The sequence below is a fragment of the Lathamus discolor genome, chromosome 6, assembly GCF_037157495.1.
Source record: "Lathamus discolor isolate bLatDis1 chromosome 6, bLatDis1.hap1, whole genome shotgun sequence".
Taxonomy (NCBI): Eukaryota; Metazoa; Chordata; class Aves; order Psittaciformes; family Psittacidae; genus Lathamus; species Lathamus discolor.
This window is the reverse complement of record NC_088889.1, coordinates 6,620,237-6,645,377: the sequence shown is the minus strand read 5'-3', so window position 1 is coordinate 6,645,377 and position 25,141 is coordinate 6,620,237. Positions and strand designations below refer to the sequence as shown.

Genomic DNA, 25,141 nt, shown 5'->3' with positions numbered 1-25,141 from the left:
TACATTGGGATACTGCAGGGAATGTAAATTATGGCTTTTATAACATAGGCCATTTCAGTATTTAAAAAGTAATCATTTCAGTTTCTTGGAAATTGAAATTGTATTACTGATCTATTAGTGATGAACATAGCCAAAAAATGGTGATGAGTAAGAGCTACATGGTGCAACTGGCATGGGTCATCTAAGTAAAAATAAACTTGTTTACCGTCTGTGATTTTTTCCTCCAGAGTATGTTAAGATCAAGGAGTGAGTGTTATCAATATTGCAGTACATTGGCTATTAAAAAAAAAACATGCAGTGAAGGAAAAATGGATAAAGTTGCAGAACTTTGGAGGACAATTATTTAGGTAAATCCAAACTGAGAAATAGCACCTGGAATAGTACGAAAGTTAAACAAGCTGTAAATAGAATTATAGAGGCAAATGTTGGCAACTGTAGAAGCAAAGTAAATCACATTGGAAGAAGTAGTTTAAAGTATTGCTGAAATGTAAGCGACATATAGCAATGTAGGTAAACTATTCTAGAAGTATTTTCCAACCTAAATAATTCTGTGATCAAATGTCAAAGTTAGACCTACAGTAAACAGGGTATTGGACCTGATTGACATGGTGATATTGTGTTTTGAACTACCACTGTGAGAAAGAGATACAAGCATTAGTATGGGTTAGTACCTTCTATGGCTTATCTATTATTTAACAACATGCGGTGGAAGAACTGAACTATTTTAAAATTTAGAGAATACATAGCTAAAAACTGAAGAAATGTCTGTATAAAAAGATCATTCTGTATTTTTAACCCAACTTCAGTATCTTCAGTTGAACAGCTACAATTCGTATCAGTCAAGAACGTGACTTAATGTTTTTGCCTATCAATCTGACCTGAGGTTTGTTTATCGAATGTATCACTGATTTTGATTACAGCTTATTTCTGAGTAACTAAGCCAATATCCTGCTATCCAAGATTTCCATGGAAGTTTTTTAAACTATATCTGTTGAAAATAGGCCAAGATCATTGCCTAGTAGGAATCTTAAAATGAAAACTGAAAAAAGATCAGTAGGATAAGAAAGCTGTCACTTGCTTATGTGGCTGTTGCAACGGGTTGTTTACTCCATCAGGTTACTAGAGAGTTACTCTTCACTGGTTTTGTCCAGTACAAAAGCAAAGAGTTGCTGTAAGTTTTACTGCATCTGCTAGCTCATACTTTTTAAAGTGAGTGAAGACTAATAGATTTTTTTTTTCCTCTGTTGAGGTAATAAAGGCTGGAAAGTTGTGAGAAAGTTTCCTAGATTTGTTCACACATCTGCATGATTGCTTGCACAGATGTTCTCAGCAGTGCTGTCATATTGCTATGCTTTATCAGAAGTTTGTATGTTTGGATTAAGTACTTATGCCCCTTGCCGTCTTCTAATTTTATATCAACTGATAACAAAATAGAACATTGTTGAAAATAGCAATGACCATGTTGATAGTTGTTTGGTTGGGTTTTTTTAATTATATACATATTTTCAACACAACACTGTGTGTCAGAACTATTGTCAACAGTAACAGGCAAAAGTTCTGAAGCATGAGGTGCTTCTGTAACCATTTCGTATTTTTTAGTTGCATTAACAGCACATTCTTTGATCTGTATTTGTGAATATTACATTTTATGACTTACTCTTTGTAACCTGTACTTTCAGTAGCAGTCCCCATGTTGGGTCTCTTATTGTGTAGTTTTACAAAGTAAGAAACTCTTAATCTCCTCTGTAAAGTAACCATATGATGTTTTCAGTTCCTTCTCAGAAAGTAGTTTTTCATATCTCAAAGTGCACTCATTAACACTTGACCTGGTAGGTAATTTTACACAACCAAATTACTTGTTTTGTCTAAATGAAATATATTTTGTTCCTGATTTTGTTTCACAGCAAGTATTGCAGCTTCATTACTATTCAAACAATGTATCACATACAGTTGAAAGCTAAAATGTTTGTTATGGTTTGGTTTGGTTTGTTCTCCCTCCCCCATAGTCTTCTTTGGTATTCTTGTGATTTTGGTATATTTCAGTCTAGTTTGCTGTATGCTAAGAGCTTTTCTAGTTATTGCTGGCCAATCTTGTTTTCTTCAAAGCCTTAAAACAGCCTATGGGAATTTTTAGGAGCACAGTCTTATCCTTTGAATAGTATGGATTTATGTATAGGGTGCTTTTCAGGGCCAGAATGCCAAATAGTGGGTTAGGTCCCTCAATCAGCTTCATCAACGGCAAGACTTTCCAAATGTCTGTTTTCACACAACATATTTTTCCAGTGATAGAAAGAAGTTTAAGAAATTGCCAGTAATACCAGACTTGATAAAAATTCATCTTTTTATATGCACCTTTGCATCTCTGCTTTTTCTTCTCAGAATCGCAGCAAATTTCTTCCTCTAATTTAGGATCGGAGTCTTTTTTTCTTTTCTTGGCTAAGATTGCTCTTGCTTCTTTTACCATCTTGTTCCTTCCCCCACTCTCAGTTGAGGCTGAAAGTATAAAAGGGATGGAACCTTGTCCTGGTTTCAGCTGTAGCAGTTGGGTTTTCTTTCCTTCCTAGCATTCTTTCCTACAATACTCAAGCTGAACATTTCTTGACTAGACTTCTGACTAATACTTGACACCTACACCAGATTTAGCACTTTCTAGTTTCAGGGTGCTTTTCTTAATTGCAGCTTTCTTAAGAAATGCTGATAAAATATTATCCATCTTATTATAAGAAAACTTAAATGCTCAGTATTTTTACTAAATTTATGAGATTTTTCTAAATCTTTTCCTGTAAGTGCAATATAATAGATGGTAAAAATATGAATTGGCTTCTTGAATGAAAAAGTATCATCCATAGCTGCAGTACATATTCTATGGGAAATTATTCTAAAAGATCCCATATAGTGCAGTGATGAAATATCAACATATAGATACACCTGTGAGGACAGATATTCAAAATCTATTAAAAATTAATTGAAAATATTCCCAATCACAGCAAACATTCCTTATTTAAATAGCCATTTCTTAGAGAGTTACTGATGAAATTTGACTAGTTCAGTAGGCTCACTGGTGTTAATGTAGTATTCTGGCAATGTATGACTGCAGCATATGCTTGTCAAATTTCTAGGACTTTGCCACAACTATATTGAAATTATTTTTAGTGCATGTAAAAGTGTTTTAACCTTAGGGATTTTTAACTGTTCTTGAAATAAGAATCATTATCCTTGCACTGGATTGATTTTTTCATTCTTTAGGTTTAACTGGTAATCAAAAGTTATATGAGTTTCATTTGCAGATATTTAAAACAAGTTACTGTCATGGCTGGTAAGCACTGTGCAGACTAGCTATCTCTGCCAATAAACACTGTAGACAATGAAAATGCGCTTTTGGAAGAAATGAGCGCACTAGAAGTCTCACCTTTAATGTTTGATGTTTCAAAACTGCAATGCTTCGTAATATGTTGTCATGTATTAGAATTTATTACAGTATATGAAACTAGCTTTGAATTATCAATTATGTAGACACTTATGTTCATGTAATTTGTAAGAACTCTTATAAAAAAAATTTTAGTGGTTTACTGATCCTTGAAAGTACCATTTAAAACATCTGTATATCCCACTTCAGTTAGTATTTAACATATAACAAATTCTTACCTATATGTAAATCACATGCTTGTTTAGTGCTTGGCTGTTTTCCTTGATCTATTTAATTTGGTGCTTATCTTCATAGGTTAAGCTTTTCAAGACAGAAATTGTCTCTTTCTGTCCTTTCTCCTCTTCTATCAGTAGAGAAGCTAATTCAGTGGTCCAAATGATGTCTGAAATGCTGAGATTTACTGCAGTAAAATGTATTCAAAATTGCAGCAGGACTATATTGTTATTTTTTAACAGTTTCTTATGCCTTAAAATATTTCTTTATTTTTTAAACAAGTAACTGAATTATAAGCATTTTAGATAACAAGTCTTTCCAAGCAAGCCTTAGCAAAATGTAATGATGTAGTTGTATATGAAAAAATACGAATACATAAACAGGAGCACTTCTTATATTTTATTAATAACCAGCTGGTAAAAAATTAAGGATCTTCAACTTTGTTTTACTGGAGTGGATTGTTAGATACAGTTTGCATGTAAATCTATTTAATTTTTTTAATGCTATTTTGAAAAAGTAGAGCAAGGGTTAGGTACTTCTTTTGAAGATAGTTTAGCTGATATGTTTGGGATGTTACTTGCCAATGGTAAAGCTTATTAATAAACTCCTTGACTCATCCTAGTATGTATTTTAAAACAGGTGAGGCTAATGATAAGGATGTTCAGGTGGTGGAACTTCCCATTGTTGACAGCTTACATCCACGGCCACCTTATTTACCTTTGGCTGTCCCTGAAGACCTGGCTGATAGGCTAATTCGTGTACATGGGGATCCTGCTGTGTGGTGGGTCTCGCAGTTTGTGAAATACTTGATACGTCCACAGCCTTGGTTAGAAAAAGAAATAGAGGAAGCCACAAGGAAACTTGGTTTCAAACATCCAGTGATCGGGTGGGTATTTAGTTTTCTTTATAACTCTCTGTGCTTTAATATGTATATATAGTTCTTTGTGTTCAGGACAAATAATTTTATGATGGTTACCCAAGAGCCTCTGGCATTTTATGGGGAGAAGGGATGCTTTCTAGATGAAGCTGTTATTTTTTAACTGTGCATAATACAAGTTGATTACAAGTATTTCTTTAGCATACTCATCCACCTATGATTTGACTGATATTGCTCAATGGAAGGGTGTTTTTTGGTTGGTTGTGGGGTTTTTTTTTTTTAATGTCCTTCTATAGCTAGTAGTGTAATACAGAATTTCATTCATGTAATTGCCTTACAGCTTGTATTCCAGACACTTTTCTGTCTGGGTCTTCTTTTCAAGTGCCTATAGCCTTTACGTTTGAGGAAAAAAAGGCTAAGCCTGCATTTTATATGCCACAATCCACAACTAATTTTATTGTTGACTGCACCTGAACATGGTATGTGCTTTTCCATTTCCTGCTGATGCTTTTCACTATTGCTGTTTCTTAGCAGTAACTATGTATTGGAAAGGTCCATATGGGGAGAAGAAAGGAAAGCATCTATAGGCAATAAAGAACAGCTTGTGGAAGAAAGGTTTTACTGTCATATAACATGAAAAATGTTGTTGTTACTCTACTAGAGTCTGCAAACACTGCTTCCTTTGCCAGAATTTGCCTTCAATGTTTAATCTTTCTTTCTGTAGGAGTAAAAACAGGTCTGTCCAAGAGTTAGTTGGCTTCTGACCATTAAGTCAGTAAGCCACTTCACCACTGAAGACATGTTAGATTTCAAGCAGATGGGGAAGATGCATTTTAACTTCCTTTATTCAAACCCCGTGTTGCAGTTTGTGTCACAATGTATCCATGATGCAAATGCTCCTATTTTGCTTTTGGACTGTATTTATCAAGTATATTCTAATGACACCAGATAACCTTCTGCATAAACAGAATACCTTGTATGCTATAATTATCTCTCTTTCATTCTTTTCTTTCAGTTACCCTTTGCCTTCCTTGCAAGATTATTATATTGCTTTTAAGAACAGACTGACAGCTAACTTCATGTTGTCAGTGTGTCTTGACGGACGTCAATGAATCTAATCCTTTCTTGTTTTATGTAGGGATTCATTTTAATATGCATTGTAGAAGTGCACATGTGAAATGTAAAGTTAAAATTTCAGTTGCTGAATTATTAATTGTATTTATAAATTGAAATCTGAGTTTCTGCCTTTTTCCAGTGTTCATGTTCGAAGGACAGACAAAGTAGGAACAGAAGCAGCATTTCATCCCATTGAAGAATATATGGTACACGTTGAGGAACGGTTTGAACTTCTTGCTCGCAGAATGCATGTTGATAAAAAAAGAGTGTATTTGGCTACAGATGACCCTTCACTGTTGCAAGAGGCAAAATCCAAGTAAGATGAACTATGTTTCTATTACAGTTTGTTCCTTCTGGTTAGCTTTACAATTTCTGACTATTGTGTGCACAATTCTTAGGGTTTTTTTGCTTGGTTTTTTTTAAGCTATTAATTTATTTTGGTTATAATTTATATGTTCGATGGCATTTCAGCTTCCAGTGATTTTGATTTTTCTCTGAGACATTCCTTTTTATTTTGGATGATTTTTTTCCGCAAGTATGCTTGTCAAAGTTTAACGTTAAAAATCTGGAAAAGCTGCGTAAGGTACCTGTGACTACTTAAAAACAAACCTGTAATGCTGTAAAGGGCAAATAAAAATATAAATAATAAATACACCAAACTTTCTATAGAACATAGATATTAAAAAGAATCACAGAATGGTTGGAGTTGAAAGGGACCTATGGAGATCATAGAATCATAGAATAGTTAGGGTTGGAAAGGACCTTAACATCATCTCTTCCAACCCCCTGCTGAAGCAGGTTGCCAGAGAAGTTTTTTTAAGCTGGTTGACAACCTTTTGATGACTCTTTCAAAAAGATTTCTATATAGTGAACTTGCAAGACTTTCACCTTACATGCTGAATAATTTTAAAGTTTGTCCTTAATTATATGTGGGATTCTCAATCTGTAACACTGTCTCTTTCCCTTATTTGCTTCTTGTCCTCTTCTTGCTCTCCAGAACATGGGTTTAACAACCTACCTTAGGTATAGGATATCTCAGCCTGTCACAGAAAATATAGCTGTGTTCAAACCTGGAAGTGCACAGTGTGCATTTATTTACTCCTAACACGGCCTGTATTTTCGTGTAAAAACTCACTGTTAAGTTGCATGTCTTGCAAGGTGCCACTGAGATGGCAAAACCTTCTGCTTAGTGAAAGAAAGTAGGTGCATATGCAAGAATAACGTTCCATACTTAACTGTATCTTTTTTGGGTTATGGTGCTTATGGTACATAAACAATTTCACAAAAGCTAATTGCTAGGACACTGGAAACTTGGTATCTATATCGGAAGCATTGAAGTGTATTCATTACTGAGCACAAGTTAGCATATTTTCCCTTTGAGTACTACTTATTTATCTGTCTACTGAATAGCATCTATTTCTGTTTCCAAGATTTTTTCTCCCTTGAACAGAAAAATATGGGGTTTTGTGTTTGGTTTTTTTTTTTCATTAAAGCAAGAAAATTAAAATTTTAAAATGAAGGTAACTCCAAAGTGTCAATTTTTAAAACTGTTTTATTCTTGGTAGACATACTTGGAAAAATATATGATTATATTCTGGATTACAAATTGGTTTTGGCATAAGGTAAGCAGAAAATATTATCTTGTAGTAGAGCATTGCAAGCCTGTGTGTTTCGATTGTGCTATTTCTATTTTTCTTTCATATCTACAAAGGGCTGCTGTTCAAAATTACTGAGTTTTGAAAAAACTAAATGAGTACACACAACTCCAGATGATGGCAATCTAATCCTTTTTTGTATATGTAGAGACAAGAACAATAGCAGAAACAATTATGATAACATAACATTTAAAGTGCAAATCTGAAAGTGCAGATCTGAACAATGAAAAGACAGGTAATAAAAAACTGAGGCTGTAATATTTAATTCATTTACATTGTCTTAAATTACTTTAATTACTGTTTGTAACATAACAGATTTCAATATTGCTGTAGCAAACTTAGTTATGCATTTTTCTCTTTGTGTTCGGCTTTCAATCCTTAGCACAGTATACTTTAGTGTTGTGAGTAATAATGAGATGTGCTACCTATGTAAACATACAGTTGGTTGCACCCTACTGTTGCTTGCAATCAAGTAGAAGGCATTTGAAACTTCCCATGATTTCTTAGAAGGCAGAATGCAGTTTGATGTTTCAGCACTTAAAGGCATCTGAAGACAGGTTAAGGTCAGGTTTTGAGAATAAAGAACCTTTTCATCCTCTTCTTGTGAAGAAAAATACAAGTTAGATTACACTTCTGACAAAAAAAGTTCCAGTCACACTGAACTACCAAGCTTTGACACAGACGGCTGTCACAATGTACCACAGTAGCTTATGTTGCATTCATTATTGGGTGCTGTAATATTAGTGAGTACTAGCTAGATATCTGTCTATACATGAGAGTGATTGGCTGTCAAACATTGTTGGCATTTAAATAAAATTTTGCCAACATTCACATGAATAGGCATGTTTCTATTAAGAGAAGTGTTTCAAACTATTCATAGTCAGGAAAACAGAAATGTTTTGACTGAAGTTTCAGAAACTTCCCTTGTAGTCAGATGTCTACCAACTACAAGTATCGTAGTGGAGTTAGTACTACCAATATATAGTGGTTTTTGTTTTCTTTTCCAAAAGAAAGAAACAGGTGAATGTATTTTCAGAATTAGGATGATTAGAGAGGAGCACGGTTGACTTCAATGTTTTTGGAGTGATTTTCCTCCCTTATGAGGTTTTGAGTTTTGTAGCACTTATGAAAGCTTTTTCCCCCTCAGTATTTCACTGTTTACTTCCACAATAGCAAGTTAATGTCTTTTCTCTCTGTGTACTGTCTGTATTTTAGCTGTTGTAACTCTCCCTGCCCCAAATCATAGTATGTCTGATACATACAATTCAGTAAAGCTTCAAAGTTCTTGAGCCTGGCGAACAGCTCATACATTTTCCAATCCATTTTAGAGCAAGACCTGAACAAACACATTATTTCTTACCCCATCTGTTTACACACATGCTCACACTCTTCCTTTAGAGGGAAGAAAATTTGCATTGCCTGTTCTGGACACTTTCCCAGTTGTAGCAAATCGAGAGGTGGAGCATGGGTCTCACCTTGGTTTGTACCTGCTAAACTGTGTAGAGATAAGCTATAGTTACGCAGCTAGTTAGCTTCTAAAACCAATTGGAACTTGAAATAGTCTCATAACTGTGTTTGGTTTGTATCCTTATCTGAGGCTGGTAGTTGCAGGATGGACAGATTTTAAATTCTCTCTTCCCCGCCTTGTTCTGATTTCTTCTTTTCCCCTTTTCCTAAGGGGAAAAAGAAAAAAAAATCCTTTCTGACCTAAATACAAGTTTCAAGAATATATTTGGTAGCTTTAGAAGAATTAGATTTATATTTTTTTAGATATGTTGCGGAGATATGCTACGTATATATAGTCTGATACAGAGAAACCAGCATTATGCTGTTTTGTTTGATCTTCACAGTCTTTTCCTTTCCTGTATATAGAAGAGAGTGTGTGGGTAATTTCTTTGGAAAGCTAGAAGGGATCCTACTGTATTTAGGCAATGCTGTCAGTAAGAATATGACATCTTAGTATTTATTATTCATTTACAATGCATTCAGGAATCATAGTAATAGGATCATGTCTGCGTTCTGCTTACAAAAAAAAAAATCCCCAAAAGCTTATAACGTATCTATTACATTAATCACAATATAAATACAGACAGAAAAGGGAATAGAAGGAAGCAAGAGCTAACTATAGAGCTTTAAAAGTTTCATTTTGTCTATTCTTTGTAGTCATTGTGTAAGAATAGCTTTAAATAGAATCTAAAGCACTGTAGTGAGTGGGAAGGAAAATTAAATCTCATCTGATGTGGGAAGTCAGTGGGCCACATAAGGCTAAGCTTGAGAGGAACACAGGTTTGGCCTTTTACTGTATTTTCCTTTATGCTCTGCTTTCAGTCTGTGTTGGAGACAGGATACTGGACTAGAAGATTCTTTGGTCACATGAGTATGGCTGCTATTATACTCCCATTTTAGGACGTTTAAAGGAAACCTCTTTTCCTAAGCATGACTATAGCAGTATGTGCTATATGTGTGTGTGGCTGACCTAGTTTCAGCTGTAACAGTTGTGCCACAGCAGTGGCACAGCATAAAAGTGCTTGTTTGAAAACTTAAAACGTGAGTAAATAAACGCTGAGCTTAGATCATTGCTTTGAAGAAATGGGTTCTGAAACCGTTGGTTAAGTGAATTTGGCTCAACTTTACAAAATGCCATTGAAGACCAAATTTAAAAGCATCTCAAATACCGCAGAATAAAAGGAGGAAGGAGAAAAAAATGCATCATGCAAAGATGTGTGAATAATTGTTTGGGTTTGGGGGGTTTCGGTTTTGTTTTGTTTTATGAACAGATTCAATATGACACACTTTTTGGTGTGCTGCTTTTGTCAAGTTGTCAGACTGATCTTTTGGTAGTAGGAAATCAGATTCTTTAGAATCTTCAGAATTTCTTCAGGAAAGGTTCTTTTGTCTTTACTCAGCATCTGGGTTCTGATTTTCAAAATCTGAAGTTACTAATTTAACCAGTATTCCTTATGCCAGAAACTTGCAAAGGGGTGTGCAGATATCTTCACTATATTCATTGTCCCTAGAAATGACATCTTCTCTTAAACATTATTTGTGTTGCTCCCCTCAGAGTTGTGTCAGTGATGCCCATCTCTGTTCCTCAGCTGGTTTGCACGGTAGAATATGACCCATTTCTATTTGGCCTGCAGTTTTTCTTTAAAAAACATACTAATATGATTCAAACAATGGAAACAGAAATAGAATGTATCACAAATCTTGTGTTGTCATCTGTTGTATTTTAAGAGCTGGTTAAGTATTGATGTCAATCTGAGGAAGTGTGGGCTTGACGATCAAGTAGTGAGGTGGATCGAGAACTGGTTGAAAGGAAGAAGGCAGAGAGTTGTGGTCAATGGCGCAGAATCTAGCTGGAGGTCTGTGACTAGTGGAGTTCCTCAGGGGTCGGTGCTGGGACCGGTGCTGTTTAATATTTTCATCAATGACCTGGATGAGGGAACTGAGTGCACCCTCAGCAAGTTTGCTGATGACACAAAACTGGGAGGAGTGGCTGACACACCAGAGGACTGTGCTGCCATTCAGCGAGACCTGGACAGGCTGGAGAGTTGGGCGGGGAGAAACTGGATGAAATTTAACAAGGGCAAGTGTAGAGTCTTGCATCTGGGGAAGAACAACCCCATGTACCAGTACAGGTTGGGGGGTGACCTGCTGGAAAGTAGTGAAGGGGAAAGGGACCTGGGGGTCCTGGTGGATAGGAGGATGACCATGAGCCAGCAATGTGCTCTTGTGGCCAAGAAGGCAAATGGCATCTTAGGGTGCATTAGAAAGGGAGTGGTTAGTAGGTCAAGAGAGGTTCTCCTCCCCCTCTACTCAGCCTTGGTGAGGCCGCATCTGGAATATTGCGTCCAGTTCTGGGCCCCTCTGTTCAAGAAGGACAGGGAATTGCTTGAAGGAGTCCAGCGCAGAGCCACAAAGATGATTAAGGGAGTGGAACATCTCCCTTATGAGGAGAGGCTGAGGGAGCTGGGTCTCTTTAGCTTGCAAAAGAGGAGACTGAGGGGTGACCTCATCAATGTTTACAAATATGTGAAGGGTAGGTGTCAGGATGATGGAGCTAGGCTTTTTTCAGTGATATCCAGTGATAGGACAAGGGGCAATGGGTGTAAACTGGAGCATAGGAAGTTCCACGTTAACATCAGGAAGAACTTCTTTACTGTAAGAGTGACAGAGCACTGGAACAGGCTGCCCAGGGGGGTTGTGGAGTCTCCTACACTGGAGATATTCAAGGCCCGCCTGGACAAGTTCCTGTGTGATGTACTGTAGGTTACCCTGCTCTTGCAGGGGGGTTGGACTAGATGATCTTTTTAGGTCCCTTCCAACCCTTGGGATTCTGTGATTCTGTGATTCTGTGTGATTAGGCATACGAAGATAAGAAAGAAAATTATTGTGATAGAGTTAATTCTGAAAACAGCTATTTCTTATATACGCATCTATAATTTCTCAAAAGGGGTCAAATCAGTTGCTCCAGATGAATATTTCCACCTTCTCTTCCCTTTTTTTGTGTTTGTTTTGTCTTGGTTTTAATGTGACATGAACTTCCCCTGACATTAATGATCAGATGCAGTCTTTAAAGTTGTCATCCTATCTTTGGGAAATTTACCACACATACATTATTTTTTGTTAGAGCAGGTGTTTCTCTGCTCATACATAACTGTAAAATAATAATTATTATTTTTACATTATTATTATTATGTATTTTACATAATTATGTAACAGAACATAAAATTCTGTGAAAATCACTGTAAAGAGAAAGCAAATTCTTCCTGAAATGTGGAAGCTTTCCATGTGGGTTTTTGATTCACTCTTGAGATTAAATGTCTTGATTGAGTAGTTGCAGCTAGAGGATGTTAAATGAAAGAGACTTGCTATATTTCAATATTAAAGTGGAATGAACTAGGCATGTTCTTTTAAGAGGTTGTCATAATCATGTCTACTGTATGTCCAGTGTATATGCACGCACTTTGTGGTGTACAAATCATGCTAACTTCAAGAACTTTCCAGTAACTCATGAGTGTAAACCTTATTTTGAGCTACATTCAGCATAGAATTGTCAAGCTTTGAAGCATCTAGTTACAGGTCTAAGTTACTGCTGCTCCAGCATTACAGCCTACTCTATGTTATTTAATTTATTAAACAGTATGTGAGTGATTAATTCACAAAATGTAATATTAGCTGCCTTACTATCTTATCTAAGATATTGATTTATAATTGTTAAGAAGTGGTATATATGAAAAATAGATTTTATTTGAAATTAGCCCTGTAGTTGTAATTTTGTAGTTGGCAGTTACTCGTATGAGTTGCAGTTCATGATTGAAATATAATTATTGTGTAGCAGCAATATAGATATCATCTTTGTTACACCTATCCAGAATTTCTCATATAAAACTTATCTTTGGTAGGATGCTGACTGAAAACTTAATTATTTTTTGCTACTTTTCGTAATTTATTTCTGATTTCAGTTCCCCAGGAAAGGAATACAAATGTTTTGAGAAAGACCATCTTTCTTCAACAGTTTTTAAAAGTACTTTTATTTAATTTTAGAATTCATTGTTTCCTTTTAAAAACTTGTAATGTTATTTGAAAATAACATAAACCAAGGATTCATATTTCAAATAAAAATGTTTTGACTTAAAGTATCACTATTCTGTTTATAAATTTTACATTTATTTTCTTTTGGCTAATAAATTGCAGAATTTTTCTCCTTGTGGCCCTAATAACTGTGAAGATATTTTTGTTATTAGTTTAGATTTGTTTATTTAGCTCGTCCCTTTTACAGGTGACTGAGTTTTCTTGACACTGTCATGATCGTTATCTAACAGAGAGTGTGGTAATAAACAAAAGGTAGTCTAGTAAGAATATAATCCCATATTCTATTTAGTAGTAGAGAAATGAAGTTACCTGAGTTTATTTCATTGAAAAATCAGTAAAATTAGCAGAATGTGGCATATACTTCCTGACATTTTTTCACTTCTTTTACAATGTCAGGTCTCAGACAGGCTTACAATGTCTTTTTATTTATTTATTTCTGGATAAAGAGAGGAAATGCTCGGAAGCAGCAGTAACATTCCAGAGTGCTCAGTAAAATTATAATTCATTCCCTATGAAGCAGAGACGCAAAACAAATTAACACCCTTATCTTGCAGCATAAATGATGCTTCCTAAGAAAAACTGAAATTAAAAAACAAAAGACTTTGCTGTTAATGTGATTTGTATTTTCACAGGTATCCAAATTATGAATTTATCAGTGATAACTCCATATCCTGGTCAGCAGGACTTCATAACCGTTACACTGAAAATTCCCTAAGAGGTGTTATTCTGGATATTCACTTCTTGTCGCAGGCAGACTTCCTGGTCTGTACGTTTTCGTCCCAGGTAAACTGCAATACAAATACAATATAGAGTATATGTACCACTTCTGAATCTTAGTTTTCTTCATGCTCACATTACCTTACTCTCAGTGGTGTCTCATGAAAACGTCAGGGAAGTATTAAAGGCTCAGTATGGTATGTGAACATTTAGAGGACTGTAAGCACTGGTTGATTACTTTTCCACTGAAGTTACTGGCTTAATTAAGACATTGGAAATGAGCAAGAAATTATATTAAACATGTAGAAATGTTCCTTGTTTTGCATAAAGTTAATGTGTGACTTGTATCTATCCATTTCTGTGTAGCTTAGTTAAGGCATTTAAAATAAGTAAACCCAATTTTAAACATGTTTAACACTTCATAATTTTGCATAAAGTTAATATATAACTTGTGTCTATCCATTTCTACACATCATTGCACTCCACTACTGTTCAAAAATGTCTGCTGTTGCTTTAGTTGATTGTGGCAATGAAAAAGAATTAAGAAAGCAGACATTTAATTTCTCTTCAGTCTATTACATTTCTAGCAATGCAGTGGCAGCTCCATAAATGTGAATTCTGACCACTGTAATCCATACAGACTTCCTGTTGCAGATAATTATATCCTACAAGCATATCCTTTCTTGAGCGGTCTGATGAAGCAAGTTGGAGTCCATTAGAAAATGGAGTCATATAATTGTAATTGTTGTCATTTCCTTGTTAGTATGTCATATTGTATAATAATTTCATATATAATGAAAAGCTGTTGTAAAAGCTGGTTTCAGATTGGAAAGCGGTGTTTTGGGACTGATACATTTATCCACCTAATTCAAGTATGGCAAAATATGATTGAAATCAAACAAAGTGTGTGGTTTTTTTGCCTGACGTCATATATGCTCTTAGGTGACACTCTTGGTTAGGAAAGCATTCAACTATAGGTAGTGATGGATTATGATTACACATGATCACATGGTTACATGGAAGTGAAGACAAAACTCAAAGTTAAAATTTATTTTAAACCCAGATTTTTCCACAACCTCAAATGTAAATTGTCTCTTGCACTGCCATGACAATTGGATAGGTAACGAGCATAATATTAACATTGTTATATGATTGATACAGTGCTATATTGACCTTGACAGCCAGAATTCTTAATAACATTACCATAGCAAGAAGACAGCCAAACAGAAAAGTATAGAAAAGCCTCTTATCCCACAGTCATGCTTGTGGGTACATTTTTTATTTTCATTGTTTGCTAAACCCTGTGAAGTAAATGACATTTTATAGCATACTTTAGGTTTAGGTTACATGAATAAACTCCAAACCAAAAATCCTCACTAAGAAAAGCTTGTGAGGGGCCATTCACTTTTATAAGAATGCTTGATTCAGCTAAAGTATGTCCACTGAATGTGCATCACAGTGAAAGGGGTGATTATCAGCTAATACCTGGTGGTGTCTTACATGCCACACATGCATTGGTGTAGAGACAGTTCATATTCTGCAGGAAGAGTTATGTGGTCTTGTATAAAAACTTGGCAGAAAATGTTCTAGATTTCTTGTTATTATTATATTCACATAACTGTTAAAAATGGTAAATGCTTGCTTTAAGTAGAACACTCGATATAAACATATAAAAAAACATGTTTAAATACAGGTACAAATGGCTTGGACAGAATATATTGAAATTGAATTGTACATGTTGGAATCATATTTATTGACATAGTTAAGGTGATACTAGTTGATCGGAACCTCTGGGGGTCATCTGGTACAACCTCCTTTGAGGGTACCTTTGAAGTACATGGTATCTTTGAGTTTCAGTCTCCTTCTGCGTCTCCTTGCATTTCCCACTAGACATGTTTGCTGGATGAAGTATCTGGATTTCCAGAGTTGCATTAAATTCTACTGAAGTCTAGGAAATCCTGTATTAAACTGTTACTTCCAATAGCTGGGACTATGAATTTGGTCTGAGCATCTACTTAATTTATTCTGGGCAATTTCTTCTGCTTTAATAATTCAAACTCTTCAAAAATCATATAGCACCAGTTTTACTGGTCAGGCAACAATGTGATTGATATACATTGGGCTTTTCTAAGGTCTGACGCAAGTTTTCGCACTGTTCATAAAGATTTTTCTTTCATGGTTTTAAAACTTGATCCTCTCATCTCTAACATTTGAACTGCTATCCCTGTCCTTTCATCAGTGAAATGAACAATTTGGTGATTACTTTGGCATTGAATGTAAGCAAAATGAGGCTGTTAATGAGTATCTTTTGTCCAATCTGTATGAAGAGAAAGTAAGGATAAGAGTATAGTCTTAATTTCCAGTGTGATTTTGGACTTCACATAAATCAGTTGCATGCTGACTTTTTTCTATTTTATTTTGCTTTCCAGACAGAGTCAAAACTTCATTATGAGGTATTAAGAGAAAATTATACTATATGTGGATAGAATCAGGTGCTTTATGAAGTCCTTTGTATTAAATCTTATTATGCTACCAAAACTAAATGAATACTGATAGAAGCTTAAGGATAGGTATTTCATTACAATACTGTTAAAAGAAATTAGGCCCATCAAGTGATGTGAAGTCAAGGGAAACAACCTACATTGGCACTGCATTTCAGCAAAATCGTATTAATTGAGAAGTATAGAAAAAACAGATGGTAGTTACACAAATCGTAACACAGGAGCAGAATTAAGATTGCATATTAAAACAAAAAGCTTTTTTGTCTCTCCAGTCTTCATTTAGATGAAATTGTAGCTCCCTCTGCCTGACATATTTGTCTTCATAATCTCATTTCCTTCCAGAATTTATTAGTCATTGTACATGTAAGTATACAGGCTGCAAAATAAGTGCATGTGTGAATAAGAAAGGGGAGGCTGACTTCAACTACAATACTGCATGTGGATTCTTTGCCTGCTGCCCTCAGCAGCTTACAGTTTAGTTACCCGGATGAGAGGAGATGTTGTATGTTTTATGACAGATATGCAGGACACTCGCCAGAAAAGCATTTCTCCTGCAGTGATTTAAAATCTCTTACAGAGTGTGTGTGTGTATTCTCCTACAGTACACACACACACACAGAAGAAAACATCAAAACAGTCACAGAAGCTATAAAATAAATAATCTCTTGCCACTGTATGGGTAATCAAGTTTATTTCTATATTATGCGGTATAGCAAGTACTTTGAAATAATTAACTTTAGCCTGATGTTCTGAAAGGTACTTTTGAAAAGTTATTTCAAAGATCAGATGGAGAGGGATAAAAGGAAATCTATTACATTTTTTTAAAGCGACTGCCTCTTGCAAAGATAGGAAGGTACAGATATGTCTTTGTTGACTGATCAAGGTTCTATTCACCATATCTTCAGAGGGAGAAAATTAAAATCAAGCTTTACTATATTTATGTAGACTGAAAGTTATGAAAAATCTCAAATGCTTCCTCATATTGAAGTCTGCAGTATTGTTAGTTTATCAAGCTCTGTCAAGTTTACTTAAAATCAGAGTAAGATTCAGTAATGTAGATTAGAAGTCAGAAAGGTCACGGTGTTCAAATCAGACACCTGACAAAGAAGAGCTTTTTAGCCAGTTGCTGAAAAGAGCTTTGTTTATTATAGTGGCAGCCTTTTATGTTTCTAGCAATTCTGAGAGATACAACATGATTCTGATGTGAGGACCTGTTTTTCAGTCTGAAGAAAATTCCTTTTATAGAATGCTATACAATGACATTTCAAAATGCATCTTTCTTCTCACCAACATTGTTATTATCCTGCTGGAATTCAGTTTCACTTAGGTATTTTCCAAGTTGCCAACTGTCATAATTCTGCAACAGTTCTAATATTAACAGCATTTTAAAGCCTCGGATTTCTAGAACTGCTCGATTGTGAAAATTGGAGCTTTCCTTAGAAAAATAAACGTAAAGCCTCATTATTGCAGAATAAATTTTGAAAATGTAAGTTCTAAAGGTTTAAAGAGAAGTAAAATACAGTTTTTATTAGAAATAGAAAAGGAAAACAAATTTGCTTCTGTATTTGATTTGTTACATATCATTAATTTTAAAAAGCAGGGTGGCAAGTGTTACTATAGACGTTTCAAATCTTCATGAAAAGTAGGCTGTTCTAATTATTTATCTTTTTATTTAGCTGCTTTATTTATCTACCAAATCTGATCACCAGAGTACTCTTTAAAATACTGCTGCAAAATGTTGTGCTTCTTGTTAGAAATATGCAGGGGGTTGGGTGTTTTGTTGGGTTATTTCTGTTGCTTGGTTGGGTTTTTTAGTTGTGTTTTAAAGGGTTTGTGCCTTCTTATTTGTTTGTTTTATTCAGTTTTGGTTTTGTTTTTTAATCTGGACATTCCAAACCTTGATTGTCTTGTGAAATTTGTTACACATTGTTTGCCGACTCCTGTGGTATGTTGCAGGCACAAACAATATTTGACTTCACCTTTGTTTTTATTTCCTAAGGTTTGTCGAGTTGCCTATGAAATTATGCAGACATTGCATCCAGATGCTTCAGCGTATTTCCATTCTTTGGATGATATCTACTACTTTGGGGGACAGAATGCCCACAACCAGATTGCTATTTATGCTCACCATCCAAGAACTGCAGATGAAATTCCTATGGAACCTGGAGATGTAATTGGAGTAGCTGGAAACCACTGGGATGGTTATTCAAAAGGCATCAATCGGAAATTAGGAAGAACAGGCCTGTACCCATCATATAAAGTTAAGGAGAAAATTGAGACAGTCAAGTATCCTACATACCCCGAAGCTGACAAGTAGATTGAAGGGAAGATCGTCAGCAGTAATTCTCAATTCTGATTGGTTTGAACCAGTCAACACACTAACTAATGGTTTCTATGGGATTTCAATTTGCATTTTAACATGCAGTTAAAATCAAAGCCTTTAGCAATGAAACTGGATAAGAAGCTGAGAACAAATGGATGGGCTATTATCTGAACTTACTCTTAAACAGTTTTTGTTATATGCACTCTCACACATGCACACACAAACCCACATACAACAGGGAAACTGTTGTTTTATACTTGTTGTCTCTTTTCAAGATTCATCCCAGTCATTAGTCTTATGTGAGCTTTGGGCTCTTTTTCTCTGCCATTAATTGACAGTAATGTTCAGACTTATAACACTGCCACATTGTGTAATTTGAGTGACATGAACATATTTTGTATGTGCAAAATTTAAAACATGGTGCCTATATTTGAACAAATTGTGACCTTTTTAGAAGAGCCATGGTTATTTCACAATGGGTAAGAGTCAATCTTCAACTGGTGTTAACCATGACCACTGAACTTGCTCCAAACAACAGATTCCGATTTCAGACTAGGTTTCTTTTACAAGTTTATTTTTAGCATTCCATTGATTACTTCTCATCATTAATAAAATAAAGAATACATCCGACAATAAAATAATCACTGTCTGTTAGGAACTTTGTAAAACAATGCCATGAACAGATTCTTTAGTACTGGTAATATTTCTGAACATTGGGTTTTATTGGGGGGGGGGGGGGGGGGGGGAAGACAACAAACCACACAACCCACAAAGGAAAAAGTAGCCTGAGTTTCACTGAGTTTTTACACACTCATTAGGCAGTACAGCAACTGCTCAGTGGCACAATGCTGCTTCATTCTGTGGATGGTGGGTTTCAGCAGGATGACTTCAGTCGCTCAATTTCTTGCATTTATTGTCCAGCACTGTTCTTTTTACCTTCTGTGTTTCTCTTCTGAAAACATGTTTTTAGGGTATTATTATAGATGGCCATTCATCATTTTGGCATTGAATGTAGTTACTTCTAAGTAAAATATTTCAGGTTATCCCGTTTATAGAACCTGTCAATCTGGAGTGCTCTAAAAAAAAAAAAAAAAAGCCTAACAATTTACCCAGAAAAGTAGATTCTAAGAAAATATACACAAGGATAAATTTTTATGCATGACATAAAATTGTTAGTACTTCTTAGTGTTTTGAAATATGTTGCTAGTCTGCTCTCCATTAAGAAAAGGGATAATTTGCAACACAATTTTACAAACAGATTTGTAGATTTGGGGGTTGTGTGTGTATATATATATATATATTAAAAAATGTACAAGATATCAAGAGATAATTTTCAAATAGAAAGGATGTTAATAGTGTTATACTGGATCTAGTGCAATCCAATCTGGAATACTGGAAGTGAAGATGTTTACTATTCAGACACTGAGAAAATACCACAAGTAACAATTTAAAAACCATGGCTGCTTGACCTTAACAAAGCAAAATTTAAAAGGCTATTTAATTATATTTATGAATAGACCAAGGACAGTGTTGAAATGATGAATGAATGCACTTGACCATGAATAAATTCTAGACTGAAAAGTAAAAGGAAAACACTGGCGGTGTGAAGTTTAGCAAAAGTCTTCCAATTGAAATAGTGGTAAGATGGAACTTCATTGGTATGTAAAGGCATTAACAAAGTAATTCTCTCTGACATTACTTGCAGGACTAATCCACTAGATCCCTCTCAGTTTTGTGTTCCTCAACCAAAAAATGATTTTGTGTCTTAAAAAAGAGTAAGTTGAAAATGTCTGTGGAAAACAAGTTGCCTGTTAGTAGTATTAAATAGACATGTCAGTAAAAATGAGCATAGATATCAAATGAGATTTAAAGATGGATTGAAGGATAAAGGTAAATGAGTAAGAGTGGTTGAGAAATGCTAAATACGATGAATTTTTGTGACAAAAGATACCTAGATTTAACTGGTGTTTCTGTATTCTGGAGGTACTAAGGAAGCTGTTCAATGCTAGATTCCTGTCTAAGTAATTCTGATAAGATTTCCACTAACGCAGCCAAACTTGTGGTATTTCAGAGGCACAAATGTAGGCTATATTATAACTTATTTTTACTTAAATTTGAGTTGTACATATAAAGCTATTGCTACTTTCCTTTTCAACTTGGAAAAAAACCCCCCAAACCCACGAATATTTCTCCCTCAGTGATGAGATCAATGCATTTTATCTTTGGGAAAAGTAATTCAATTATTTCTCCACAAATACTGCATTATCTATTTGATATTTGTAGATTTTGAAAATGTTTTATTTTTGAAGCTCTTTACTTATAGCTTTAGAGTTTCCAGTTCATTTCTTAGAGTGTGAAGCAAAAATTCATAAGTGAATTAATGTATGAAAATTCCTGCTTAGTCAGGTAACTTAACTGAGAATGTCACTGAAGAAGACAAGTAACGGAACATCTAAGATGATCCCAAAGGCAAGAGCAGATCTTCTGAGGTATTAATGAGAAAAAACCCTAGTGTTACAGAGGACATAATTATATAATGTTGAAGTTTCTCAACAGATTCTATCTGACAAAATATTGACAACGTACATGTGCCTCGTTACATATTTTAAGTACCTAATGAAAAATTAGCTCATCATTTTTTGAGGAAATGATCATGAAATGATATGAAATTATAAAATTATTGTTAATAATTAAGAAATGTACTAATGTGGATGTTATGAGCTTATTCCCCTGGGAGGTATGATTCTCTATTGCTTACAATGCCGGGGAAGACACCTAGCAATAGGTTGCTTACAAGATGCGTATGTTACTAGAGAGTTGTCTCCTTTAAGACTACCAGTTGTTTATGTTTTGGAATCCTGGGACCTTGGGACATTAAAACTGAATTTATTTTATATCAAACAAAATGAATATTAGAGACTTTATTCTCAGTTATGGTGGTATCCAGGTAGTATGGAAGGACTTATGGGTGAATGAAAATGAGACCCCCAGATTTTTATTGTAGCTCACAGAAAAGTGAAATAACAGGAAATAAAATGTTTTTCTTAAATACATGAAAGAAAGCTGAATCTTTTGAAAGTTGTGAACTCAAGATACTAGCCAGAATGCTTGCAAACAAGCAAGTATGCATCTTCCTCCTTCTCTTCACCTTGTAACTCTGCAACAATCCAGTCATGTAATTTTTGCCTCGTACCAACCCATGTCTGTCATCCATAAAGCAGAGCCCTCATACTCTTTTAAACAAGCAACTGTTTAATTAAATCTTTCATCTTTAAGAAGCATTTGTGTGTGTGTGTGTGTGTGCGTGTGCATGTTCATAGAAAAGAATATGATCAGTACTCATTCCTTCTTTACTATTTTACATTGTCATTGCTGTGTTCTCTGTAATAATTTACTTGCTGGGTAATTGTAGTCTCTGGAAACTGAATATTCAACTTGCATCTTACCAGCTGGGCTAAGAAATTAATTCTGAGTAGTTCAGTGAACTGGTATTCTGTGACACTAGTGCGCCTGGAGACTGGGGTCATTGCAACAAGTTGTTGCTACCATAACAAGCACACCTACCTGAGTTCTGCCCTTGATTTTCAGTCCAGCCTATGGTCAGATGCATGGGATTCCCAAGCTTCCTTTACCAGCAGCATACTGTCTCTGTGAATTGCAGAGTATGATGGATTTGTACATGAAGCATGATGCTTTATTTTAGAACATTTACCTTCAGAGAAGTCTTTGATCTACCCCTTCTACCACTGAATTTTACAGTTGCAATTACCAGAAAGATTTCTCTCTTGAACCAGTTTTTCAGAAAAGAGAGTGGTTGACACCTTTCTTATGGAAAGATACTCACAGGTTGAAAGTTCACTCCATAATGGGTTTTATGTTTCTTTGGTATGCAATTATAAGTGTCTCGTCTTCGGAACTGGGAACATAACAGCATATAAAATTTTCAATACAAATTCTTGATAAGGGGTTGGAGATTTTCCTTCATGCCAGTGGAGTAAAACCTACCATTTTTACCATTTTAGGTTGGATATAAGGAAGAAGTTCTTTACTGTAAGGTTGGTGAGGCACTGGAATGGGTTGCCTAGGGAAGTTGTGAATGCTCTGGCATTGTTCAAATCCCTGGCAGTGTTCAAAGCCAGGTTAGAGAGAGCCTTGGGTGACATGGTTGAGTGTGAGTTGTCCCTGTCCATGCCAGGGGGGTTGGAACTTGATGACCTTAAGGTCCTTTCCAACCCGAACTATTCTATGATTCTATGATTTAGATTATTTCAATTCAAATCAATGAAAAGAAACTTTTCTTTTTCCAGGTCATAAGTTTGCAATGTAACCTCTCAAGTGTTTGAAGAATCCAGGTAAAAATCATTTACTTAGTCTGGGAGGTAGGAGGGAGAGGACCTGATGATAAGATGTGTATCAGTTTATAAAGCCACATAAAGACCCATTCCATGCTGTGTTAAGAACACAAAATCATTCTGCTCTTTGCTACAAATACTTAAAATTTGCTACCTCTCTTTTGATTATGCTTAATACCATCAGTCATGTCTAAAAACATCATGCTGGTCATATGCTGATGATTGGTGGTTGTTATATTGAAATTTCATTCGTATTTGGGTGGCTTGGGAGCAGGCTGTCAGAGAGCTCAAACTTTAGTTCTCCTATCATGTTGAATTAAAACTGCATTTAAAACTCACAAAAATTTTATGTCCATAAGGCACCACTAGAATTCTAATCGTAGTCCACAGACTTTTCTCAAGAGTCCGTTATATGTACCTGCAAGCTTATTGTGAGCAAGACTGAAGCAAAGAAAGTTATGCATGAATATCAACCACAGACTGGTTGGGTTAGACTTCACAGTATCCTATTCATTTCTAAAAAAATATTAAATATGGCAATGCATGATACAAATAAGAAGATAGTATAAAACTTCTAAGCCTGTAAACAACGATTGCTAGTCTGCCTGTGTCACTCACTGGTTGTGCTCACACTGTACAAGGTTACTTCAGAATACATAGGGCAGAGGTCTTCCAGTATTACTACAGGCATCTGAGAATCCCTTCCATTGATGTGTTTGCTGGTCTTTATCCCTTTTGGTGCCATGTACAAATACTTACCAATTCCAGTGATGATTGCTATTCAATGGAGCCACCTTTTATTTTGTATGCCTGTTTCTTTTGACTCAAGTTACTTGTCAGCAGGATCCTGTTGCCACTGCAATTCAAGCAATTTTAGATTAATCCCAAGGGATGCCAATTGTTTGTACCAAATCATCAAGGCTTCCTGAAGACTGTGGCATTTTGATGCATCTCTTCCATTAGCCCCACTGCTTGTTCACATCTGAGCCTGATTTATCATGGCTCTATGAACCTCCTTCTGCTTAGTGTGTTTCCTTGCCTAGTGGCTAGTGGTCATTACTTGACCAGGAGTCCAAGAGACAAGTGTCCGTATTTGATTTTCCATAATATGTGAAATTATATTTCTTGCATGTTAATTTTTTTTAATGCATTTTTGTATTTTCCCTTACTGCTATAGTCAAGGATTCAAAGAGAAAACACTGTAATCAGATGTGCCTAATAAGTATTTAGGAGGCTTACAAGACATAGATGTTCTTTATCTAATAAGATTTACAGCTCACACTGTAGCAATCTCCTTGGCCAGGTGTGACGTGTTCTCATAGCATTCCCTATCCATTTCTGGCTAGCTCTTACAGACTAATGCCTGCAGCTCAATATGCAAGCAATAGGGACACAACCTGAATGCAGTTATTTTACAGTACTGTAAGATGCAGGTTGTTCTCTCCTCTTCAGTCCTAGAATCCTTTGGTTTAGTTTAGTTTTAGCATACCTGCTTTCTTTCTTTGGCAAGATTTTTTAGTTAATACAGCTGCACAATTCTCAATTACTCCACCACAAGTAGAACCACAAGAATGTTACCTCTGAGCTCTGAGGATCCACTGAATGTAGAGATTGCTGTCCAAATCGGTTTTCTACAGAAGATCTATCTCTGGAAGAAGCTGAGTATCTTTGTTGATGTGTTTCTAAACAATAGCAACCTGAAAGAATGGAAGGAGGCTGAAAAACAGGAAATCTTACTTCCTCCCTTGTCAGTGAGAAGGTATTGAGTATCTGTTATGTCCAGCCAAGACCCTGGAAAGCAATTCACTAATCGATGGGAGTAGTTTGCTTCACTATTTCAGCTTTTCACTGGAGAATAAATTGTGATGAGTTTATAAGTTTAAACCTGTGGTCACTTTGTAACATCTATAACATTTTATTTGTTTTAACTTGAGAATAAAATTGTTATACACAAGAAGTTCAGATTTGTGGGATTGGGCTGACAGTGTTTCTTCTTGGCTTAGATGGAATTCATTGTGCACTAACGTTTCTTAAAACGATTTTAGCTTATGACTTCAATTACTCAGCAACGATAGACAAATCTGGTTAGTCTGGCTTAGCCACTTCTTTAACCTGTGTGTCACTAGAGATTATACAGAGGCCAGTGCTGAGGAACCTGCACATAATGGTTTTAGAACTGATGGATTTGATTGCTCAGTTTTATCCCTTGTTTACATACAACAGAAAAAATGCTTTCTAAATATTAATATATGATAGGATATATCTGCCTCGTCAACATATATTTCTCTAGGGTGCTGATATGTTATGACTACTCTTTATTATATTAGCTCATGTTTCCAAGTATGTTGTTCCTTCATTTTGTCCA

At 35.4% G+C, this 25,141-nt stretch overlaps 1 protein-coding gene across 3 annotated transcripts in view; it reads left to right on the top strand.

Moving 5' to 3' along the window:
* The window catches only part of FUT8 (fucosyltransferase 8), a 121,897-nt gene extending 102,832 nt beyond the window's left edge, over positions 1-19,065 (top strand). For all 3 annotated transcript variants that reach the window (XM_065683282.1, XM_065683280.1, XM_065683281.1), the window contains 4 exons: positions 4,280-4,526; positions 5,773-5,949; positions 13,516-13,666; positions 18,101-19,065. In XM_065683282.1, coding sequence (XP_065539354.1) covers positions 4,280-4,526; positions 5,773-5,949; positions 13,516-13,666; positions 18,101-18,418 — 893 coding nt within the window. In that variant the 3' untranslated portion in view covers positions 18,419-19,065. The remainder of the gene's footprint in view (positions 1-4,279; positions 4,527-5,772; positions 5,950-13,515; positions 13,667-18,100) is intronic.
* Positions 19,066-25,141: the final 6,076 nt, after the last annotated feature.